At 30.9% G+C, this 23,993-nt stretch overlaps 9 protein-coding genes across 9 annotated transcripts; 6 read left to right on the top strand and 3 right to left on the bottom strand.

Annotated features, from left to right (window-relative positions):
* Nucleotides 1–433: 433 nt before the first annotated feature.
* BX663DRAFT_531699 (uncharacterized protein) lies at nucleotides 434–2,341 on the bottom strand (the record flags this gene model as incomplete). Its single annotated transcript, XM_051530400.1, has 4 exons — nucleotides 434–1,275; nucleotides 1,335–1,650; nucleotides 1,710–2,126; nucleotides 2,195–2,341. 4 exons carry the CDS (start codon nucleotides 2,339–2,341, stop codon nucleotides 434–436), a joined length of 1,722 nt encoding a protein of 573 aa, XP_051381552.1.
* Nucleotides 2,342–3,029: 688 nt separating this feature from the next.
* Nucleotides 3,030–3,680, top strand: BX663DRAFT_531698 (translationally controlled tumor protein; the record flags this gene model as incomplete). The annotated part of the gene is made up of 3 exons (XM_051530399.1): nucleotides 3,030–3,057; nucleotides 3,125–3,150; nucleotides 3,231–3,680. 3 exons carry the CDS (start codon nucleotides 3,030–3,032, stop codon nucleotides 3,678–3,680), a joined length of 504 nt encoding a protein of 167 aa, XP_051381551.1.
* Nucleotides 3,681–4,962: 1,282 nt separating this feature from the next.
* BX663DRAFT_97534 (uncharacterized protein) lies at nucleotides 4,963–6,351 on the top strand. The gene is made up of 3 exons (XM_051532370.1): nucleotides 4,963–5,024; nucleotides 5,110–5,421; nucleotides 5,507–6,351. Exons 2-3 carry the CDS (start codon nucleotides 5,133–5,135, stop codon nucleotides 6,241–6,243), a joined length of 1,026 nt encoding a protein of 341 aa, XP_051381550.1. The 5' UTR covers nucleotides 4,963–5,024; nucleotides 5,110–5,132; the 3' UTR covers nucleotides 6,244–6,351.
* Nucleotides 6,300–9,155, bottom strand: BX663DRAFT_513294 (Nicastrin-domain-containing protein). The gene is made up of 8 exons (XM_051528123.1): nucleotides 9,073–9,155; nucleotides 8,905–9,009; nucleotides 8,434–8,810; nucleotides 8,016–8,321; nucleotides 7,476–7,945; nucleotides 7,163–7,377; nucleotides 6,777–7,077; nucleotides 6,300–6,645 (listed from the first exon to the last, which is right to left on the bottom strand). Exons 1-8 carry the CDS (start codon nucleotides 9,128–9,130, stop codon nucleotides 6,495–6,497), a joined length of 1,983 nt encoding a protein of 660 aa, XP_051381549.1. The 5' UTR covers nucleotides 9,131–9,155; the 3' UTR covers nucleotides 6,300–6,494.
* A 1,912-nt stretch (nucleotides 9,156–11,067) lies between these two features.
* BX663DRAFT_513291 (uncharacterized protein) lies at nucleotides 11,068–17,250 on the top strand. The gene is made up of 13 exons (XM_051528122.1): nucleotides 11,068–11,186; nucleotides 11,248–11,288; nucleotides 11,342–11,519; nucleotides 11,598–12,071; nucleotides 12,201–12,542; nucleotides 12,689–12,910; nucleotides 12,979–13,325; nucleotides 13,409–14,483; nucleotides 14,615–15,205; nucleotides 15,298–15,985; nucleotides 16,069–16,406; nucleotides 16,490–16,864; nucleotides 16,936–17,250. The coding sequence occupies exons 1-13, from the start codon at nucleotides 11,121–11,123 to the stop codon at nucleotides 17,161–17,163; spliced, it is 4,965 nt and encodes a 1,654-aa protein (XP_051381548.1). The 5' UTR covers nucleotides 11,068–11,120; the 3' UTR covers nucleotides 17,164–17,250.
* Nucleotides 17,251–17,754: 504 nt separating this feature from the next.
* BX663DRAFT_423744 (MAGE homology domain-containing protein) lies at nucleotides 17,755–18,407 on the top strand (the record flags this gene model as incomplete). The annotated part of the gene is made up of 2 exons (XM_051522425.1): nucleotides 17,755–17,896; nucleotides 17,989–18,407. Coding segments are annotated over 2 exons (561 nt in total), but the record flags the coding sequence as incomplete, so codon positions are not given.
* A 154-nt stretch (nucleotides 18,408–18,561) lies between these two features.
* On the bottom strand, nucleotides 18,562–18,908 carry BX663DRAFT_531697 (HIT-like domain-containing protein; the record flags this gene model as incomplete). The annotated part of the gene is made up of 2 exons (XM_051530398.1): nucleotides 18,562–18,735; nucleotides 18,810–18,908. 2 exons carry the CDS (start codon nucleotides 18,906–18,908, stop codon nucleotides 18,562–18,564), a joined length of 273 nt encoding a protein of 90 aa, XP_051381546.1.
* A 504-nt stretch (nucleotides 18,909–19,412) lies between these two features.
* BX663DRAFT_513289 (uncharacterized protein) lies at nucleotides 19,413–21,201 on the top strand. The gene is made up of 9 exons (XM_051528121.1): nucleotides 19,413–19,556; nucleotides 19,620–19,809; nucleotides 19,878–19,981; nucleotides 20,049–20,125; nucleotides 20,194–20,224; nucleotides 20,289–20,356; nucleotides 20,404–20,454; nucleotides 20,508–20,571; nucleotides 20,628–21,201. Exons 1-9 carry the CDS (start codon nucleotides 19,444–19,446, stop codon nucleotides 20,701–20,703), a joined length of 774 nt encoding a protein of 257 aa, XP_051381545.1. The 5' UTR covers nucleotides 19,413–19,443; the 3' UTR covers nucleotides 20,704–21,201.
* A 1,568-nt stretch (nucleotides 21,202–22,769) lies between these two features.
* Nucleotides 22,770–23,018, top strand: BX663DRAFT_552922 (uncharacterized protein; the record flags this gene model as incomplete). Its single annotated transcript, XM_051531408.1, has 2 exons — nucleotides 22,770–22,812; nucleotides 22,873–23,018. 2 exons carry the CDS (start codon nucleotides 22,770–22,772, stop codon nucleotides 23,016–23,018), a joined length of 189 nt encoding a protein of 62 aa, XP_051381544.1.
* Between the last annotated feature and the right edge of the window lie 975 nt (nucleotides 23,019–23,993).

Raw genomic sequence — 23,993 nt, 5'->3', positions numbered from 1 at the left:
ATTCTTTTATGTACTACTAAATGATCATTGTTACTTGCACATCAGCAGAAAGAGAGAGAGAGAGAGAGAAATATCAGATTTTGTCTTTATATATATAAATATATATGACTGGAATACAATAAGCTGCAGAAAAAGTAAAACGACTGCATATTGTAAATACACATTTTATGTAATTACAGGTCGTGTGGTTGATACCTGCTCATATATGTATACATGTATATATTTCTAAAGCAATTTAATTTTTTAGGGATTTTTATTTTTATTTTTATTTTCGTATTAGATACTATCATATAACAGTTGATTCGGGTAGTCTATAATATTACATAATATATCCCCCTTCTTTTTTTTTTTTTTTTTTTTTTCTTTCTTCCTCTCTATTATATAATAAAAATTGAAATAGACATTGCATATACATATACATATATTTATTTATTTAGTCTACTTTAATACTAGCAAAAATCTTTTGCAAAAAGTACAAACAAGAAAGGTATCCAACAGAACCAGTAAAGACAGTTAACAAGATACTTATGACAGATGAGTATCCAAGATAAAGGACAGTACTTGTAAATGATTGAATATCAAGTTTTGTAAAGTAGTAAAGGATAGAATACATAAAGACATAAACACCAGCTGCCCCGGATGTCAAGAAAGAGCGCCATGACCAATGATAATCTTCACCACAAAGATGGAAATAGCACATTAAAATAGTGACTTCAGAGCAAGTCAAGATAAGGACAATAAAGACTAAGAAAAGGAAGCCAATACCATAATAGACACGGTGGAACCAAATAGAATTCATTATAAAGTAGAGTTCAATAAAGATAGCGCCAAAGGGCAAGATACCACCCATTAAGATAGAAGGAAGACTGCGCAAGTAAAGTGGTTGGTCTGGAATTTGACGAGGAATCTGATTTGTTCGAACAGGATGTTCGATGCGTGGTTGACGGAAACCAAAATATGAACCAGCTACACTTAAGGGGAAAGAAATGATAGCCCAAAGACCTAGTAAAGTGAACATGGTCCAAAATGGAACTGCACCAGAAGAATGGGAATTAATCAAAAAGAAATTCATCGCAAATAAAAAGCTCATAATACAACCAGGAACAAGTGAAGCAGTCAAAATAATATTTGCTTTCCAATTTTCACCCCCATTCATCTTATAAATACGTGCTGATACATAACCTGAAATACAACTAAAGACCATAAAGAAGATAATCATTACCGTACCTAATGCTCCACGATTCGAAGGTGATAAGAAACCGAGAACAGCAAAGACTGTGTATTCATATCATTAGTATTCATTTATATGGCTACCATTTTTACTCTTATTTTACCTAAAGTTAAACCAGTCATAACGACAATTTGAGCGCCACTACCAACCAAGATAGACAAAAGCATAGGACGTTGAGGAGGACGGAAGACATCACCATGAACTAATTTCCAACCATAATCCTCTTGAACATCTTCTTGAATATCTACAGCATTATAACGTGAAATATCCCTATGAAGAGTACGAATCAAGATCATAGCTACCATGCCGGTCAAGAAGAGAACAATGACGATTGAGTTAACAAGAGAAAACCAATGAATAGAAGGATCCATGACATGTAAATAATTATCCCAACGTGTAGCCCAAGGAGTATCAGATGGCTGATGATATTGTTAATTTCTCTTTTCCATTTATTTATTTATTTATTATATTAACTTACCTGCCAGTTAACACTATAAGAATATACAACTTGTTCCTCGCCCTTTAAAATGAGGGGTCCACCTGTAGCCACAACAACATTCTTTTCATTGACTCTCTGAGCTCTACTAACTGGAGTGACTAGTACGCCTACAACACGATATTTACCGTCTTCACGATGATGATAATTAATTGTAATGTCATAATGGTTATTTAACTCTGTCTGTCCATTTCTATTCGAACCAAGTGCGAAACCAATACTATAATACTCTTCATTTGTACGTTCATCGTTGCTGAGATGAGCAGCAGGAAGACCATCAACAACCCAGTTTAATGCATAATCGTCCCTGATGCATTCATTAATAAAATCAGCATCTTTCTTTGGAATAATGGTTGATGTACACAATAACTTGTCATTTTCTTCGTTTAATAAAGAAAGCTAATAGATAGATAGATAGATACATAAATACTTATGAACACAAGAACAAAGCCAATGTTATATGTTACCTTGAAAGCTGATGTAAAAATACGATCACCAAATAGAACAGAGCCTAAAGATTCAGCTTGCTTTTTAGCACCACCTTCAGGTGTACAGAAATGGAATCTTTCATCGTAAAAGTCGTATGATAAGACTGACTTTTGCTGGCTAGACATGGGTGATAATGAATTAACGAATAAAGGCACATCATCTCCTCTGTTGTAATCATTAGGTGCAACACCTGGAAGATATAAAGCCTGACTTAAGCCACAAAGAGCCAGTAGACCGACTAATATTTTAGTCATTTTTTTTATAAATATTTATATTTTTTGGAGAAAGAAAAAAGAAATGAATAATAATAATAAAAATGTATCTCTTTTTTTTTTTTTTTTTTTTTTTTTTTTTTTTTTTTTTTTTTTAATTGTCATACAATAATTCCACTACTCTTACTGAGCTTCTTAGCGGTTTATTTTTTATTTCAAACTAGGCAAGTTTATTTATAGTATATTATTATTTTAATTCTCACTATCTGACATTTGGTTCCATTTTATTTTAATTTTACTTGTAATAAATTTAAATATTATATACAATGTTCTACTATCTTACCCTTTACGTTTACTATGGATAGTATATTCTATGTATATTAATACGACATATTATCACTCTTTGCGTGGTTATAGTATGAAATGTTACCAACGAATTCTTTTTTTTAAAAAAAAAAAAAAAAAAAACAAAGTAAAAGAAAAAGAAATTATTCGGACCTTTAAATTATAAGATAGTAGCAATGTTCGAGAAAAAGTAAATAATACTACTAAATCTTTTTGAATCCTTTGTACGTCCCTTTTCTTCCATCCATCACTTAAAATGCTCTTGTACCGTGATATTATCTCTGGTAAATAATCATCATCATTCATCCATCATCTAAATATAGGATAACTAATAAATTTAATATAAAATAGACGACGAATTGTTCTCTGATGCTTATGTATGTATAAGGTCATATTTTAAGCATTACATTCGAATCTAATTTTTTTTTTCTTTATTTTTTTTTTAATTAATTAACAGCCCATCAAGGAAATTGATGATGTCGCTTTCGAAGTTGACTGTAAGATGATCACTATCTCTGATGGTGATATTGATATCGGTGCTAACCCTTCTGCTGAAGGAGGTGATGAAGATGTTGATACCGTCAGTGAAACTGTCAACAACGTTGTCTATTCTTTCCGTCTCTCCCCCACCAGTTTCGATAAGAAGTCCTACATGACCTACATTAAGGGTTACATGAAGGCTCTTAAGACTAAATTGACCGAAACCAACCCCGACCGTGTTCCCATTTTCGAAAAGAACGCCACTACTCTTGTCAAGAAGATCTTGGCTAACTTCAAGGATTATGAATTCTATGTTGGTGAATCCATGAACCCTGATGGTATGGTTGCTTTGTTGAACTACCGTGAAGATGGTATCACCCCCTACTTCACTTTCTTCAAGGATGGTCTTACTGAGCAAAAGCTTTAAATTGTGTGCTCGTAAATTTGTTTTTTTTTGTGCTAAATAAAAATAACAATTGTATAAAATATTCCTATTCATATGAGTTTATCCCTTTATGTATGTGTATATTGGGCGGTTGGAAGGGGAGGTATCCAAGGAGTAGTCATTTTATGAGTAGTAGATCAGTACCTTGTAAAACGCGATCAATTATATGCATGTATAAAACCAAATCTACCTATTATTATTATTTTAAATGATGAAAACGAGTACAAACCAGTTAATATTAAAGATCGGATCAAGTAGTACATAACCATGACACTTTATGTTTGGGCATTTGTATACAACGATAGGTAAAATAGGAAGATTAACACTCGAGCTATTTTAGCCTTAACTTTATATAGAGTTTAGCTCTTTCAATGTGTATGCATCTATAAAAATGATGGATACATACAATTTCTTAGAAATAAAATGACGATAATAAGCACTGCTATTTTTTTATCAAAGGATAACAATAAACTTATTACCAATAGTAATGGTTTTTAAGGTACTTTTAGCATTATAGATGTGTCGAACTAACCATCATATCAAAGTACGCTAAACAATCATGTTTTATTTAAATAATAGCTTATAAGAAAAGAATCGTGAATTATAGACTTTTCTCCTTTTTTGGAAATCATCAATACTGCTGCTCATCATTTACATTTTATTTGTCTCAATTGTTGCATATATTTAAATCTCCATTAGACGTCACATCCCAGATCCATTAATATTAAACAATTTTTTTTTTTTACAAGTCAACTCTTTTCTTTTTTTTCTTTTCTTTCCTTATAGCGTATTATTATATATATAATAGCTTTATATTTACTATAAAAGTTTATATATACATCTTTATATATATTCTAACACTCCTATTTATCTTCACTTTTATATATATATATAAATATATATAAAGCATGCCTTTATCATCAAGCTCTAAGATATCAAGGGATAGACCTTTAAAGCAAACGGCTATTAAAAATTATGTAAAGAGATTTGATCCTTTAACATCTCAGTCTACAATGAGATCTAAAATGCAACCAAAACAACAACAACAACAACAAAACTTTCCACAAAAATTACCACAAGCAAGAAAGGCTCAACCAGAATTTAAACGAAAAAGTTTAGATCCTAATATAAAAAAGGGAGTCTTAAATGGTGTCATTGCTTTTGTAGATGTTTGGTAATTATTTTTTCTTTCTTTCTTTAATACTTCAGTAAAAGAAAAAATAAAATAACAACAGCATTATTATTTTTTTTTCTCCTGGTAGGACTGATGATGATACTAATGTTTCAGAATGTTGTGAAAAGATTTTACAAGACTTGGGCGCAATGGTAATTTCAATTACAAATTTATCTTATTATTATTTTTTTTTCTTTCTTCTTTATGTTTAATGTTAATAATTACTATAATGTATAGGTTCGTAAAAGTTATACAGGTACATGAAGCTGTTTAATTCTTATATATGTACGCTTTTGATTGACTTCATTTTAGATACTATTACTCATTTAGTTTTCAAAAACGGTTCACCTACTACATTTAACAAAGCAAAGACTAAAGGCAAACATATAGTTAATTTACTATGGGTAACACATTGCCAGGAAAAAAATAAGAAAGTGCCTGAAGAAGAATATAAGGTCACTATTGCTCCCCAGAAATTAATTGGAAATAAAAGACGTAAATCATCTATGGAGCCCGGAAGAGTAAAAGCCTTGTTTGGACATGAAAGCTGTAAGGACATTCTTTTCTTTTTTCTTCTTTAATCTATATGTATATATAAATTGATTAAATGTGTGTATGTGTGTGTTTTTTTTAGCGCTTTCTGATAATATTGCATCAGACAATGAAGAAGTAAGGAGAAGAACAATTGTAACAACAGATTGGGTTGCAAAAAGTCTAGAAAGTAATAAAAGAGCCATATCTCGTGAACGTGAAATCCGAAAAAGATATATTGAAGAATTAGAAAAAGAAGAAGAGAGTGCTAAAAAAGAAGATCCATTAGCTAAATTAGACAAACCATCCTTACCACCAAGACTATCACTCCCTATTTGTGCTGAAACTATTGCAAATAGACATACAACTAAAAAGCGTAAATCCAACATGAATGAAATTATTCCTGTTGAACCACCCAGTAAAGAAGCACAAGAGCAAATCAAAGCAAGATTTTCTATAGGCGATAAGAATACCAAAAATAATATTACTGATACTAATGACAATAGCAACAATGATTCTACCATCACCATTCCTTCCTCCTCCTCCTCCTCTCATAGTCACAATAATAACTCATCTTCTAACAGCAAAAATCCATTAGCCACCAGTAACAATTCCTCTTTATCCAACTCTAAAAACAACAATAATAACAATAATAATAATAATAGCATTATTCCTGTGGAATTACCACAAATACCACAAATTAATAATAACAGTATTCGTAGACGTAAACTAAAAGTATATACCCAATCACCATCGTCTACAGATACTGTTAAACAGCCACTGGCACTTAAAGTGTCGATAGACCGTACGTCAAATACTAGTAGTAAAAATGTCAAATAAATAAAGAAAGAAAAAATTATACCTTTTTAGTGTATTTCATATAATAGTAGTACCGCCTATTTATTTATGTTATGTAACACAATAACCAGTCTGGTTATGTCAAGAAATAAACTCATTCTAGATAAATATATTATGCATCTGAGTAGTTTTTTTTTATCTTTAATGTATTATATTGTAGATAGGAATAGTGGCTTTTGGGGACTATGATATGTATATAATAAAAGGTAACAAAGAAAATGATGCATGCCCTGTTAATCATATTTCAAAGTCTTTTTCAGGTACTTTTTTGTGATAAAGACAATAATAATGCTTGTTATAGTCCATATTAGACCCACCATCAATTCAACAACTTGATGCGTTTTAGAGATGACAGAAAATATACGTACTGATGGATCATTCCAACTATATTTTTAATACAGAACACAGTGGTTTTAATATGATCAGTAATAACATATATACACACACACATATATATATATACATCTATATCTATATCTATATCTATATTCTCTTTTAATATAAATTCCACTTACGTGCTTTCTGTCCAAGTTCCTTTTGTTGGGTCAATCACTTTCACTTTGTTGGTAGATTCATCATATTGTAATCCTGTACCATATGCTTCATGATAGGTTGTAAATGAAGCTGTACATTTTTGTTTGATGCAATATTCTCCACTTTTACAATCTTGTATGCTATAACAATGTGCTGAACTTGATGATGATTTTCCTGTTACACCTGCAAGGAAATTAAATGCAAATCTTTGCAATAGATCAGGTTGAGGATTTGTAAATGAGTATACAGATGAATAATGTGAAATTCTCTCAACGGCAGTGACTAAGAATGTAGAATAGAACTAATAAATGAGTCATTCCCCCTTTTTTGAGTGTGTTTATATATGTATATAACTTGTTGTTTATACCATTAAAATACTCTTTCATCAACGGACACGAAAAATTATAAGTTAAACAATCAAGCAAAGATGAAATTAAGGTACAATTCGCTGAAATTTCTGCTTCTACTGTCGAATTAGATGCTAGTCTATAGATAGTATTTGCAGTTGAATTAACTAAATTACAGATATAATTTGTGGTGAATGATAAATCCAGAACACTATCCATATCACTATTATAATAACTAAATAGAGTTTTAAAATAAAGTTGTTTTTTAAGCATACTACTCATCTTTTATATATATTATATATACATATATATATTATTTTATTTCCTTATTACCTTCCGAGAATCTTTTGGTAATCACTAATAACAACTGCTTTTATGTCTCTTTTCTTTTGTAAAAAGCTCATGGCACTACTGGGTGGAAGTTTACGGTCAATACCATCTTCTGAAGCTAATTTAAGATGTTTACTATCTTTTAGAAGGGCAGATATTAAAGGTTGATTATGTAGAAGGTGATCCACATGAATAAAGGTATTGTTATTGTTATTTATGCCGGATACAGATTGGAATTCAAAGTAAGAGTCTATCTTTTCGAAATTAATTCTAGTAAAATACAGATTACGGACACAGGGGAATGTACAGGGTGCATTCGTATAAGGGCATTGAACGGCTCTAGTGGCATTTGTACATGTAAATGGTGATGATATATCTTTAACAAATCGTTGTGAGCCTGCAAACCCCCATGATTCAGCTGTAAATAATGTATATAAAACATGCTTTGATAAGCTATCTATCGGCTTTGGTGCCTAATGAACAAACAAAAGAGAATAGTATTGTATATATGTTATCTATAGAATGTAGTATATATATATTTACTCTGCTTAAAGCTTCTGCAATAGCTAGAACAGTAACTAATCCAGAAATATCATTTGATACACCTATTGTTAAATCATGGAATAGAGATCGACTATCGATACCAGCAGAAACTACAATAATTGGTTTATCATCATCATGTTGAATGTCTAATGAAGGAGAAGAAAACACAGATAAACCACCTACTACTTGACACCACTTTCTTCGAAGACAAGTTTCTGAATTGACAGCAGCCCACATAAACAAATCAAAATCCATTGCCTTTAAAGGATAATCTTTATAGTGTCTTTTTATATTATACGAAAGACTCTATATACGCGATTAGCTTGAATCTCTTCTTCCTTTACCTCTTTTTTTTTTTTTTTTTTTTTTTTTTTTTTTTTTTTTTTTTTTTTTCTTGTAAGGAATGCACATTTTATACCTCTGTTATATAATCATATACTTCTTGCGATACATCATCTTCAGGCCTTATGGCAAAAATAGGGAAATCAAAATTTTGTTCAATGAGATTTTGTGCTTCAGGATTCCATTCATATTGAACAGTGTCATTGGCGTAAAGACCAAATTGACAATTAGGACATGATGAATCAGGCGAGGATCTTGGCTGGTCATTTGACAATAAAAGAATGATTAATCCTGTAACTTTATTTGTAGTTGCTAATAAATCGAGATTGGCTTTTGTTAACAAAGAGAATGGCATGACAAGCACATGATCATTTGATGGATTAGCTGTAACAAAATCGGAAATGTCTTGTTGAGTATTAGTTTGGTATAATATGCCGCTTTTTTTGCTTAGAGCTAAAAAAAAAGGGGGGAGGGGGGAGGGAAAGGAGCAGAGAAAAGAAAGCAATGATATTAGAACATGTTTTATTTAGCCATTTATTAAATTTACAATGACATCCTATTGTTCCTGTTGCATTGAGTAATCGAACGCAAGGCCAGTTATTAAGGTTGGTGTAGATATAAGGGTAAAGTGTGGATGAAATATCTGCTAAAACTATTGTTTAAAGTTATTATACACCTTCTTTTATGTCATCTTTTTCATTTTATTTTATTTTACCCGATACCAATAGAGTGCTTGATAAAACATAATGAAGAAATATCTTTACAAGCTGCATATAAATAGCACCTAATTAAATGAAATAGACATTTTTCGTAATTGAAAAATAAATAAATAAATAAATAAAAAATTAAGGTCTGAACTTTGATTGGCCTGTCATGACTACTCGGATCAGGTCAAGAAATAAAATAATAAAATGTATTGATGATACTGTTGCTAAAAGATTAAAGAGGAACGACAATTAAGAAGCACTTGTGCATGTTGCAATAGCACTTAGAGTAGATTTGTAAGATGAATTGAATGCAGAGAAATTTAAAAAACGATATTATAATGTGAATACTCTTGATTTGTGATAAGCATATTTAAAAAAGAAAGGATGGAGACATTGCCAATTACTTTAGCCAAGTAAAATTGAATGGCGAAATAAAATATAGTAGATGGTACGATTGTTTTGTAAATACTTGCGTAAGATGCTTGGGACAGTAAGTCAACTGACCACTAAATTACCTTCCAATGTATCAAAAGTATTGAAAGACCAACAAGAAATACAATTTCTAGATAGATTCTTAAAAGAGCATTGAGTGGTTCTTATGTTGATTCTGGGGGGTTTTTTTTTGTTCTATTTTCGGGAAAGTATTTTCTATGGAGAACTATTGTTTAAAGAGGATTGAATGTACAAAGAAATAGTCAATAGATGATACTATTTAAGTAATCAGTTTCAAAGTGAAGACTAAGCTTAATATGAAGAGATCTTTGGTAATATTGTATCAAATGGTCTTCCATGAGCTGACTTATAGTGGTGTGTCTCTTGATTAAACAAGTAGACCATAAATACACGTTTAGTTTTTTTTTCCCCTGAAATTCCTGTGATTTATTTTAACAAAACATCCTACACCTCATTATCTATGATCTGTACTATTCAGTCGTAATTACCCTTACTCTGATTCATATCTTAACTTGGACATCCTGAAAGAAAAAAAAATTATCAATTTAAATTCATAAATAAAACTTTCGGCTTTAGAACTATTTGTATGGGCTTGTTAACATTTAATATCTTCTTGTTTTTATAATCTTTATCTTTATATAAGAAATATCACAGGGTTTAATTGCTGTGGATAAAGTAAAGAGAGAAGATAGAAAAAAAAGATATTTGTATGGCAATTTTTTAGGCTTGATTAGAATCAATCGATTTTCCAACCAATCTATTAACAGTAATTTTTATGAAAGGGTGAATATTTGCTCATATCATCGGTAACTACTGTTTTGCTAAAGCCGGTTTCTAAGTTTTTAATTTAACTTGCTTTCTAGGCTTCATAGTGACAGCATATTTTAGTTGTTTGCTTTTTGGACTTTATGTAATGGTTGAAATTTACACCATGAAAACGCCTAAAGATATCACTTAAATTGCTATTTATGAAGGCCCCATAAGTTTTTTTTTGTAAGTTATACGCATCAATAATTATTTATCATTTTAAAATTAAATATACATACAGATATGAGCAAAGATGTATTTTTAGAGATTATTCATAGAGTAAAATATATATTAATGTACTTATAAAATAGTTTTATTGTACTTTCTACCTTTTCTTTTGCAATAGATGTTTCATGATGCATCCTGATAATACGACCTATATGTGTCATAATAGGCTAATTTGGTCACTAATAAAAGGCTTATAAGTGAGGATATTCTCAACTTAATCGCCTGAATGCAATCCTATAGGATAATTCTGGTAAAGTTTTAAAAGAAGAATTAAACATAGTATAGTTGGTGATAAGAAAAAAAAGGGGGGGATTTCTATACAAAAGATTACAGATCTATACAATTATAAGTCTCTGAACATAATAAAAAATTTAATTAAGCATATTATTTGTGCCCTTTTTTTTTTTACTGTATTTAAATAAAGGACTTCTATTTTATTATTTTTTTTTTACTAAAATTGGATTTTAAAAATTCACAGTTTGAATTTTTCATATCCGACAATTTGATACTGTTCATATTGAATCCCTTTCGAATATTGCTTTTTATTCGTATTATTATATTCAGTAAGATGGAATCACTCCGAACAGTCATTTCTCGACTGTTTATTGATATACAAGATAACTCGTCGACTATAGTAAATCATACCATAATATAAAGCTAAACTATGAGTGACTTATATTCTTACTTACTTGTAGGATTGGTTGAACATAAAGAATAATTCACAATCATTTTATGGGTAATGAATATATTATAATAACATGTAGTCAGCTGCTAATAATTACTTGATAGACTATTTAATAAAAATCCTTCTAAAAGACGTCGATTACATTTACTTCACCCTGAAACATCTAACGAATCGCTTTATAATAATTTCGTTGTTAATCATATTACTTCCACTCATCGAATTAATTATGAGACTTTAGCTAGTGACTTTGTAAGAGCATGTCAAATGGGCGGTAATAATGTTGTAAGTGCACATGAGATCATGCATTAAACATTAACTAATTATATATTTATAAATATTTATATAAATTAAAAAAAATAGACTGAGCAACTTAAAGTTATATTATTAAAATATCGCGAACCACCTTTAACACTAGAGAAAAATTCTCGCTTAATAACATTTTTACATCATGTCTTGAAAATAATACCTATTATACCCACAAACAAAACCAGCTTCCCTTTAGGCTCACTTATAGAAGACTTGACGTTAACACTTTCAACTCAACAACCTCACATCTGGATTATAACAATACAATTCATGTTATCGTGCCTTCGAAGTGCGCCACAACAAACTATTTATCAGTCGGGTGTAACTACACCTGTCATTTTAAGCATCATTAAGCATATTTTATTAGAACTTACTCGTTTACCTTATATGGATATGACACCAATGCAAGAAAAATGCTTTTCAGTTGGTAAAGAATTATTAGATCTATTCCTGATTCGAGACAATAATAAAGATAATAAATTAATGATCGGCATTGGGACCATTTCATATTATGATGTTATTTATTCTGTAAGTTTAATATCAATAAATAATATATGTTTTCTTCTTGTTAGATTTATGTTTCTTTTTTCTTTTTTCTTTTTATTTCCTTTCTATCTTTTTACAAAAAAAAAAAAAAAAAAAAAAAAAAAAAAATAGTTCCCTGAATTATATGGCCACTTTTTGAATTCAACAACGCCTACCACAACCACAACATCACAGTCTCATCCTTTGATTGCAAATCACAACATTTGGTTAATGACACTTGATTACTTGATACTTTCAATCAAACAAGATGCTCGACTTTTGGACCGCATACCAACATCAATGGCTATCAATATTATTAAGCATATATTGCATGAAATCAATACTTTGCCTGCCAACTTGACAACATTGCAAGTAAATTGTTTGAATAAAGGAAAGGAGTTGATAAACCTCTTACTTTTGGGTCCTAGTGGAGATGGTGCCGGTGCAGTTTCTCATTATGACATTATTGTAGCCGTAAAGTATTATAAAAAAAAAAGTATTTATTATTGATGTTCATTCATGTCTATATTTATATCCACATACGCATATATTATATGTATGTATGTATGTATATGTATATGTATATAAATGCTTTTCTTTTTTCTTTCTCTTTTTATCAGTTACCTGATGTCTATGGTCATTTCCAGCATGGTACTTTTGCTCAAAGCGTACATTGGGCTATGGAAAAGTTTATTAATGAATTAGGTAAACGTCGTCGTCATTTAGCCTTTCTAATGATGCCTCCTGATGCCTCTTGGCCACTTATATCTCAGATGAGTAGAAGACATGAATATAATGATCTTACTACTAGAACAAGTTATCATATGTTTGAAGGTGATTTGGTAAATATTATCTTAAACATATGTATTTTTTTTTTTTGGATACATCTCTAACCATAACACACAAAAAGATTGAATTTGTTAAAGAAGGTAGCTCAACGAATATTGAAACTCATTTTCGTGATATGCTGTTTCAACGTGCATCCATGGATGAATTTAGACAGTTAGCTATGTCTCTCACTCAAACTGGTTTAGATACAACTTTGATTAGAAAAGCTATGGTTGCAAAAGTAAGAGATGTAATTCGATGTATTCAGCATTTTAGTCGAAATGAGAAAAGGGATGATACCTCAATCTCAGAGAGCGAATATGAGCATTCTGATAAAGGCGATATCAAAATGCTAATACCTGAGAATATAAATTTATGGGAATTAATGACTGAAACAGCTGATCAACTCTATAGTTTTGTTTCTGCAGAGTAAACTCTTCTTGTTTTTTTAAAAAAGAAAAGAAGAAAAAAATAGTTAACCATTTTATTTATTTACAATTTAATTTATTTAGCTTCTTTTCATATGAAGATATTCTACAAGACTTTTATGACCTTGTCTATCAACCCAATGGTGAACCCTTTTTACCGAATGCAAAGGATCATATTCCAAAAGATAATGGACTTGTTTGGTTATTATTACAATTATTTTATATTGAAAAAGTCTCTAAAGATGTTATACAAAAGGATTTTGAACAAGATGAAAGGTTGTTTGATAAACTTGTTCGATTATATAATGACCAACAAACAGAATCCAAAGATGCTTTCACTTTACGCGATTTAGCTTTGCAATGCGCAGTAAATCATCAAAAGGGCCATATAAAAGATGTGACTAATATCAAGTATCGACACCCTTTAATTGCAACTTCTTTACAACATGCTGGTCTCTGTTATCAAATTCAAGCTTATTTTAGTAGCTATTATCATAGCAATGTCCCCACCAATTCAACTTTATTTAGCAATTTAGATTTACAGGAAATGATCAAGATTGCTATGGAAAGTCAGCTAAGACAAGATGTTGTACCTTATACCCTTTATGTTTATCTTGTACCCACCAAGGCAGATATCGACACTTTGGGGCACCCTTCAACAACATATATCAAAGGCGGATCACTTAGTTACAAACTATTAGATTTGATTTGTATTAATGCAAAGCACCGATTATTACAGGTTATCTATAAGATGATGTTGGATAGTGAAACGGGTCCTCGATATCAATCTACCGGTACATCTCCTATTTCATGTGTGCCCCCTAATGTAATTGATGTTGTCTTCAAGTTACTCTACAGTGCACCTTGTTCAGCAGAACTTATGGTAAAAGAAATTTTTGATAAATTGAGACGCTGTGATAAAATGGTAAAAATGAAGCATACAGGAGAATCCAGTCATGGTGTCATTATTCAACAATTACCTGATCAAACAATGCGCTGGTTACAAACCATACTACAGTTAATGAATTATCGATTTATTCGTTTCTTAAAATGGTCATCTTTGTCATCTGGATTATTGCATTACATTCGATATTCCATTTCTTCTTTGGAAAATAGACAATGCTATCAAACTCTCGAATCATTTGCTATTAATATCATTGTAAGTGTAATTTTTATATATGTATATGTATATACATATATGCAATTATTTTTAAGAAGAGGAGCGAATAGGACTTATCAGTATTCCTTTCCCCTTTTTTTTTCTTTTTCTTTTTTTCTTTCGTTTTATAGCATATGCAAGTTGATGTTAAATTGTTACGTTCACTTGATGATCCTCATCGTGATAAACTCATTTGGTTTGCAGAATCTGAAATGCTTGCACGACATACTGTTTATACGATTAGCCGATTAATTAAAACGAGAGGCCAAGCAGATATTAAGACAGATCAAATCCATCGCGTTTTGTCAAACCTTTACGAATATAAAATTGAATGGTCTAATGAAGCTATTAGCTATTTTCCAACTGCTGTTCGATCATTTTATGAGACTGTGAATACAAGTACACCTTCACGACCCTCATTTACACCTCAACGCGTACAACAACTTATTTCATCCAACAAAGCTATAATGTCATATTTACTTCAAGGTATTCCAGAAGTAGAAGGCATGGTTGTTCACTTCTTTTCAACGTTAGAAAATCAGTCAAGTTTATTATGTGCTTTATGGGTCATCGTGATCACGAGAAATACTACAGACTGTTTTCATTTACCTTCTGTTCGTCGATTGCTCTTGTTAATACCACCTTCACGTATGGCTACAAATACCATTGATTTTATTGATTTTATTTTGAATGTTGAATATCCTCTTAATAGTTCAGAAGTGGTAAGGAAAAAAAAAGAAAATACAATGCTATATCAATATCTTAAATTATCAACTTTTTTTATTTTTTTATTTATTTATTTTTTTTTTTTTAGATTTACAAATTTTTGGATTCCTTTATCTGGAAATATCAATGGATCAATTTCAACCATGTCATATTTGCACTTGTAAAGGGAAGTGGGAGTTTAGAGAGGACAAATAAGGCTATGCACTTTTTACGTTATTTATTGTTTGAATCACCCGAATTTCAAAAACGTGTACAAAAATGGGATTCTCTTGGCTTTAGTCCACGCCCTTGGACAGAGGAAAAGTTTCATGAAAAGCTCATGAGTTATTTACGAGAGTACCCCGAATATTACGAATTTGAAGCCTTTGCTATGCGACAAAGCTATGAACCAGCCTTAGATCTACCTCATCAACAGACCAAACTACCCATCTATTTCAGCAATGTTGTAAACGACTTTATTGTATCAATGGAAACATTAATTATGCGATTGATTGAATACTCACAGAAGGAATTATTAATGAAGCTATTAGATACATATGGTCATTTGTTTTATCAACATCAGTGCCCGCTTTCATTTGTCACAAGTCTTTTGCTCTATTATCATTCGTCCGAGACATTACGCGATCCATTGATACTTAAAAGAATTTTGAGACTCTTAGATTTCAACCAATATACATTTGTACCTGAAGCAAAACATTATGCCCTGCATTATGAAGATGATGGAAGTAGATTTGATACCGAGTATTTTGAAAGAGTGATTTATAAACTTGCTGGAAGTAAATAGTGGATATATAAACTAATGAAGACTTTTTTTTTTTTTTTTTTTTTTTTACTAATTTTTTTTTCTTCTCTCTTTAAGATCTGAATCCACAAAAATGTGCTCCTAGAATGAATGCAGAGTTACCTGAAAGACATTTTCGAGAAATTGGAAGTCCAGCAGTAGAAGGGATATCTATAGCTACATTAGAGATCATGATGACCCCTGTTCCACCTTCTATTATTATTAGAAAATTATTGGATTTAGCTCTTTTAAGGGAATCACATCATGCTGGTGTTTCAGCTTTGAGACTACATGCTATTGGATTACTTGTTCCTTTACTTCCTCAAAAAGAGTTTGTACGTCCTATTTTCGAAGAATTAAACGAACTTATAGAAACAGATCCATATTTGTTAGAGATATCCGAACCTTGTAGATTGGTAAATTATCAAGTGTTTTATATATAGAGAGAGAAAAGAAAAGGCTAGCTAGATATATATTTATTTATTTATTTATTTAATAGATACGATGTGGTATACCAAAAAGTGTAAATGGAAAATATAAGATGACTCAGTCCTTACCTGATTTAACAACAGCAGCAGCTTTAAAGGATTCAATAAGTTCACGGCTTCGTAAAGCAATGATATATCCTTATATCTTTAATGACTATACATTCAATTTGCATAACTACGGTACAAACGTGCCCAACAGTTTCTTATGTTTATTCCATAGTATAGTGCATTACTCCAGTTTAGATATATTTTCCTTTTTATTAGAATATATACGAAAATTGCGTCAATCAGGTAAATTAAGAACGGATGTACAATTACTATATATATGTTTCTTGCTTGGACCTGCTCTTCATCGTATTGAAAAGTTAGATATTAGTGATGCTGGCGTAAGTTTTAAATTTTTTTTTGTATATATCTTGTGAAAAGAATACTAAAACTCTCTCTCTCTCTCTCATAGTTTTTAATTGAATTAATGTATATGGTCAAACAAGTGACTGTGTTGATGGATATGAAAGATGGATGGACTACACAGGCACTTGAGCAAGTGTATGACTTTTTATATCATATTCGAACAAGATTCGTAAAATCAAATGAACTTGCATCTCAAATAAGGGACATCATTCGTTCCATGAATCCACCCATTTCTCAAAGACTTTTAAGACTTGTCTTTGAGCAAAGCAAGTAGTAACAAGTCAATAAAATAATCCATGTTCTCCTCATTTCTGAGTATAAAATATTTAAAAAAGTATAATAGTAATAAAAAAAAAAAGAAAAATGTTGTTGTTATTGTTATAAAGTTTTTTTATTATTATTATTCACTCTCTAATGTTAACACAAAGAGGAAAGCGATCACTAAGAGATGCATTTAATGATGATGATGATGATTATAGTTTAGAAGGTAGCAGTAATAGTAGCAGCAGTCAGTTACCAACACAAAGGATAAAAGCATCAACTACAGATTGGGAAGAAGAAGTAAATCTAAATTGAAATCATATTGATTGGCATGAATTGATTGATCTTTTATATACATGTACAATAGGAACTACAACGTAAAGTAAAGGATGTCATTCGTTATGCACTATCTTGTGAATTTAAAAGAAAGACGATTAAGCGTGAAGATTTGAATAAAAGTAAGGAAGAAAGAAAGAAAGAGAGAGAGAGAGAGAGAGAGAGAGAGAGAGAGAGAGAGAGAGAGAGAGAGAGAGAGAGAGAGAGAGAGGGAGGGATCAAGATTGTTGTCTAGAGATTAAATCAAACTGTCCTACTTTTTTTTTTTCGTATAGTTATTGGAAAAAATAAATCCGTTACGACCAAAGTATTACTTAAAGCAAAAGAAAAACTAAAACACATATTCGGCTTTGAATTGATTGAATTACCTTCATTAAAAGAAAAATTTAATCTAACTCAAACACAACAAAGTAAATTCTATATTGCTTATACTACCATGTTGACTAAATGCTTCCCCTCCTTTTTTTTTTCTTTTTCTTTTTTTTTTTTTTTTTTTTGATAGGCACTCAACAATATGAATCAACACAATCAAAAGGACCAGCTACAGGCACTTTTATTATACGCTCAATTCTTAAAGATGAATATCGTACTCCAGAGATCATTACACGTTCAACAGCAGACTATAAACTGATGGGTGTTTTGTATGTGATATTAGGTTTGATCTTTCTTAATGGTCAAACGATGATTAGTTCTGAACTTTATGGACATTTGGATCGTTTAAAGATAACGAAAAATAATTCGGAATTTGATGATCGTGATAAATTACTTGATTCATTCATCAAGTCTGGTTATTTAAAAAAGACACAATTAAATAATGTAACAGAGAATGAAGAAATAGAATATAATTTTACTTGGGGACAAAGAGCGATTGTTGAACTAGGACCTGCAGGCGTAGTTTCATTTTTATCTAGCGTAAAAATCACAAATAGAGACATTATACTAGTTATTTATATTTATTTATACTATTCATGTAGTTTTACACGAACGATGATGAAGAAAAGGAATCGATTGAACGTAAAATATGGACCCAAGCAGGTTACCAATTTAGAGATTAAAAAGGAAAATCAAGTATTTATTATTCAAAGTAAACACGAAGTTCATCTGCTTCTTGCTTCATTTCTTCTAGTGAACGTGGTTGTCTATCTTCGTTATCTACACCCTTTTTCTTGTCTAAATCTTCATAAATATCGTCATTATTTGCCCAATCTCCTTTTTTACGTGGAATAATATGCATGTGAACATGAGGCACCTATACAAATACATTAAATAATGAGTATTATTATTATTATATATGTATAAAACTTTTTTCGTCGTTTTGCTTACTGTTTGTCCTGCTTGTGGTCCATCTTGTATGGTCATTGTTAAAGAAGAGCAACCATAATGCTTTTCCACTGCATTACCAATTTTTTGTGCAGATAGCATTAAATCTATTGCCTCATCTCCATTTAGATCTGCTAATCTTGGTGTATTTCTTTTAGGGATCACAAGTACATCTATTTCAAATAAATAATGTTAAGGATAAAAAGAAAAGAAAAAGAAAAAAAAAAGAGAGATAAATTCATACGTCCACTAAAATAAAAGTTAGAAAATAAAGGGGAGGGAGAAAGGAAAGAGGATTTGAAAGAACAGAAAAAGGGGTTGAACTTACGGAGCAATAGGCTTTAGATTGACTACACCAAGTGTTAATTTTGATTTAAAAAATATTTGACATTCATGAATAATATGAGGGCCAAATCTATAAATTGTCATGATTATGCTTAAAAAAAAAAAAGAAAAGGAAAGGAAAGGAAAGGTAGGAAAAATAGTAGAGTTCATTTAATACTAGCGGAGTAAAGGATTTGGCTCTTCTTTGTTATGATCATTGTGACTTCATAGAAAAGTAAAATTTCCTTATCCCTTTTTTTTTCTATTCTTTTTTTTTTTTTTTTTTTTTTTTTTAAGGCTTTGACAATCAATCATGACACGGTTTAATGGGTGTATTGATCTCCATCATGGAAAAGTAAAGCAGATTGTCGGTGGATCGTTATCAGATAAATCACCTGAGCAGTTAACTACAAACTTTGTATCAGAGTAATTAATTTATTACAAATAAAATGTTACTCTAAATTAACCTTTTTTTTTTTGACATGTTAGAGAATCACCTAGCTTTTATTCTAAACTTTATAAAGAACATCAAGTTACACGTTGTCATGTTATCAAGTTAGGACCTAATAATGATGATGCAGCCAAAGAAGCACTCAAAGCTTGGCCTGGTGGACTACAAATAGGTGGTGGGATCACCCTAGATAATGCACTGTATTGGTTATCTTTAGGTGCCTCCAAAGTAAATTTATATTAAAGGACAGAAATAACTGATTTATTTTAACTTGACTTCCAAAATAATAATGATAGGTTATTGTCACAAGTTATTTGTTTCCAGAAGCCAAATTTTCTTTAGAAAGATTACAAAGACTTTGTGAACTTGTTGGTAAAGACAAGTTAGTTGTTGATGTTAGGTAATTATAATATTATTCAACTCAAGTAATACATAAATAAAATAACAGCTTGCCATTATCGCCATAGTTGTCGCAAAAAGGATGATAAATGGATAGTTGCTATGAATAAATGGCAAACAATGACAGATATGGAAGTGAATAAAGGTATCTATACATGTATATGTTAAGCCGTATATCATCATATATACTTATCAAATTTCTTTTTAATTTAGATACTCTTAATATGCTTAGTCAGTATTGTAGGTAAAGAAATACATACATGCAGTATACAGGTATAAAGGGAAAACTTAATCAAGTTTTACTATAGTGAATTCTTGATCCATGCAGCAGATGTTGAAGGTCTCTGTAAAGGAATAGATGAAGAACTAGTTAAATGTAAGAGATTCTATTATAATATATGTCTATATTCATATATAAATTAGGCCTTGGCGATTGGACTCATATTCCTACAACCTATGCTGGAGGAGGAAGATGTAAAGTATATACACTTAGTATCATTATGACAGTCATCTTATATTTTATTTAGCTATAGAGGATTTGAAACTTGTTGAGAAATTATCAAATGGTAAAGTGGATTTGACTTTTGGAAGGTAAGAAGAAACTGTAGTCTTTTTTTTTTATTATTTTGTATTAATTCATAATTAAGCGCGTTGGATATCTTTGGTGGAAATGGAGTTGCTTTCCAAGAATGTGTAGAATGGAATATACAACATTCACAATAAAACGCATGTATATTTTTTTTATGACTATTTAAGAAATTTATTCCAATTCGAGTTCAAGAAAAAACCTCAGTTTTTGGTAAACTTTACATATGAAATAATCTAAAACCCCTTTAAGCACATAAAATACTTGATGTTTGTACAACTCAATGTGAACGATCGTTACTCCAGTAAATGGGACACAACTAAACTATCTAATTGAAACATGAATTCTGTCGTATCTTTTACTTGAAAGAATGTAGAAAGAAAATAAGCCATAGATTATGTTGTGGCAAACTATTGTTATACTTGAAGCCATCAGTTTTAACCTGACACATGGAATACATTAAAAAATAGGAGCTGGTTCTAAGTTTTTATTATTGTCTTTAACACGCTTTTTGGTGCATGTTATAATTGTTTTTTGTTTTTAGTATTTTATTTGTATCAGGGTCAGGTATTCATTCAATCATTTGTAGTACGTAATAAATTAAAAATGGAAATTTACCAAAAATTCTGTTTGTGTGTAATAAAACTTTAAATATTGAGCATGATTTGCATTACATGAGAAGATATACATATTTTTTTCCTCTGACATTTTGGTGTGTAATTGCGTATACAAAATCAATATTGATTACGATTAAATTCTGAACTTTATTATTATTATTATTTTGATTTTTTTTGGCAATGAGCATGTAGCGACGAAATAAATGCGCAATATTGCCCGAGCCAGTTATAGAGGGGAAATAAAGAATAAAAACCTTCCTAAAGGACAAGAAGGAAAAAGAAAAGAGCAGTTTTTTGGAATTAAGAGAAAATATAAGAAGGAAAAAGCGAAAAAGTGAGAAGAAACAATTTAAAAACAAATAAGACCAAAGTGACCAGGAAGACACACACTATTACTTGGACAACCAACTCAACAGCTTGAGACCAGGATCGACAGGATTCAGGAGGAAATTCATCATGGAAGTAGTAATCAGGTTCATGTAGAATTATACAAGAAATAGGCCATAAAGTATACCAGCTCTTACAATCAGAAGGATGACGAGGTTTATGTAGTGGAAGCAAGTTGAGGAGGAACGAGATGGGATCTTCGACTGAATTAGGCACGTAGATACGATGATGTATACGTAAGTACTCAATAGCATGTCGCTGGCTCCAATTATGATACGGATGAAAGATACATTCTTTAGGTTTACCACCAGGTAATCCAACCAAGTCTCCATCGGAGCACTCGGCTACGTTCTGAGATAGTCATTGGTAAGTAAAGGATGAGAATCCAATTCAAGAGTGGGGCGTGAGGAAGACAATAGGATGGAGTTAGTGTCTTGATAAGTTCGAAAGAGTTATTGCGCTTGGAGGACTGCAATACGGGTCTTCATGGATAGGAGGTTGACAAGATGGAGCATGACTTTCACCAAGGATTGCGAGTGACCACCAAAGACATGTCAAATGCACGAATTTTGAAAGGTATCCAGTTCTTTGGTAATTTTAGCAGAGAGAGGACTGATTGCAACTATTATTGTACCAATTTTTAGTCTTTTTATTTTTTGTACTAATTATTTTTCGATTTATAAGCCAAATTTATTTTTATTTTCGTATCTAATTTTTTCTAACCTTGATTCAATTTTTTTTTTACTTTTTGCGCCAATAATTTCGGGAAATAGTGTATAAAGTATTTGTGAAAGCTCTGTATTGTTTATTAAATGAAAATAATACAAAAATCGTACAAGGAAAAAATATCATGGAAAAATGTCAAACGAATACTGGCATGATAAAGCCTCTATGCACAAATATTGTCTCCGAATAATTCTGCATGCAGTATGCATTTTTCTCTTTGAGCTGTCGCTGTTATTAAAAATATACTCAATTATTATTTCCCGAGGGTAAGTAACGCGTTAATATTAGTTCACAATAAATATTCCGGCTATTTACATCATTCTACAAGAATTATCCGTCCTAAAAAATGAATCTGTTAGTAACATGTCATTTATAATTTTCACAACCATTTGTTCATTTACTTTTTTTTTATAATAGAGAACATGGTTGAAACAATAGCGGAACATGTATTCCCCCCCCACTATTAAAACCAAATGAATTCATTAAAAAACCCAGGATTACATTATTGTTGGGTATGTAAGAAAATCCCCGGATGATGAAAGTGAACAAACAAGAACACAACCTGCTTATACTTAGGGGTGCAATGCTTAAAAGAAAGATCCTTGCATGACAAAATCGTTGTATCTTCCTCTTGTTTTGCATCAAATGATCTTGCATCCAGTGATATGAGTGACAAAGTTGACTTGGCAAACAAATTAGAGGTAGCGGATGGGAATACGTAAAGTATATTAAATCGATAAATAAGTGTGCCAAGGTGCTATACCAGTTCTAATTTTGAGCCTTTTCTATAGTAATGATATCCTATCTGAATAGAATGTAGCAAAATGTTTGCCTTGTAGCTATAGATTTTTCGGGGCTATCAACCAATGTGAATGACCTTTAGACCTTTACCATGTAATTTATGTCTTGTGAAATTAACATTTCTTTATCAATTCTTATATTATTCTTATTCATATTAGGAACTATGAAAATGATAATAATTAACAATTTTCCTACAACTCATGAATTTTATGTTTTTTAAGCGAGATTTAATACTGAAAAATCTTTGAATCTTATCTTCTTTCAACTGCAGGCTTGGTCCAATTCAAAGATCCAAGATAATTTAAATATGTTTCCACATTATTCCCTTCATAAACGTTATGTCTTTTTTTTTTTTTCTTACTGCTTTATATTTGGTTCCAACACGCTGTTTTAAAATTAAATGTTATTTTATAAATTTACAAATTAATGTGCAGAATTGTTAACACATAAGCAACAAAGATGATCCCCTTAAGTTATCTTCTTTGGTATTGCATTCCCGTACACACATCGCTTGATTAAAAGACTTTTTACATCTTTGAAAGTGAAAGGTTGGATACAAATTTTTGCAAAAGAGAGTAGAACTGGTTTCCTCGTAATTAGTCTCGTAGCATACATCAAATGAGCTAAAATCATTCATCTTTTTATTTTATTTTTTTCGGAAGCTCTGCTACCTTTGTGTTATTCTATTCTTCAGAAAAGAACGTACAGATGGTCTGTTCGCGAGAAAATATTCATTTTAGACCCAAGGAAAGGGGTTACTGTCCATTTTTTTTTCTTTCAACATCGTGCTTTATTTTCCGGTTTGATACGCTACTAGTGTATATAGTACACCCGTTGGTTTATGACCAGATCACAGTTTGCACTATGTTTAAATCAATGAAAAAAATTGGTAATAA

Source organism: Cokeromyces recurvatus (assembly GCF_025118155.1).
Source record: "Cokeromyces recurvatus strain NRRL 2243 chromosome Unknown BX663scaffold_17, whole genome shotgun sequence".
Taxonomy (NCBI): domain Eukaryota; kingdom Fungi; phylum Mucoromycota; class Mucoromycetes; order Mucorales; family Mucoraceae; genus Cokeromyces; species Cokeromyces recurvatus.
This window is presented reverse-complemented; position numbering and strand designations above follow the sequence as displayed.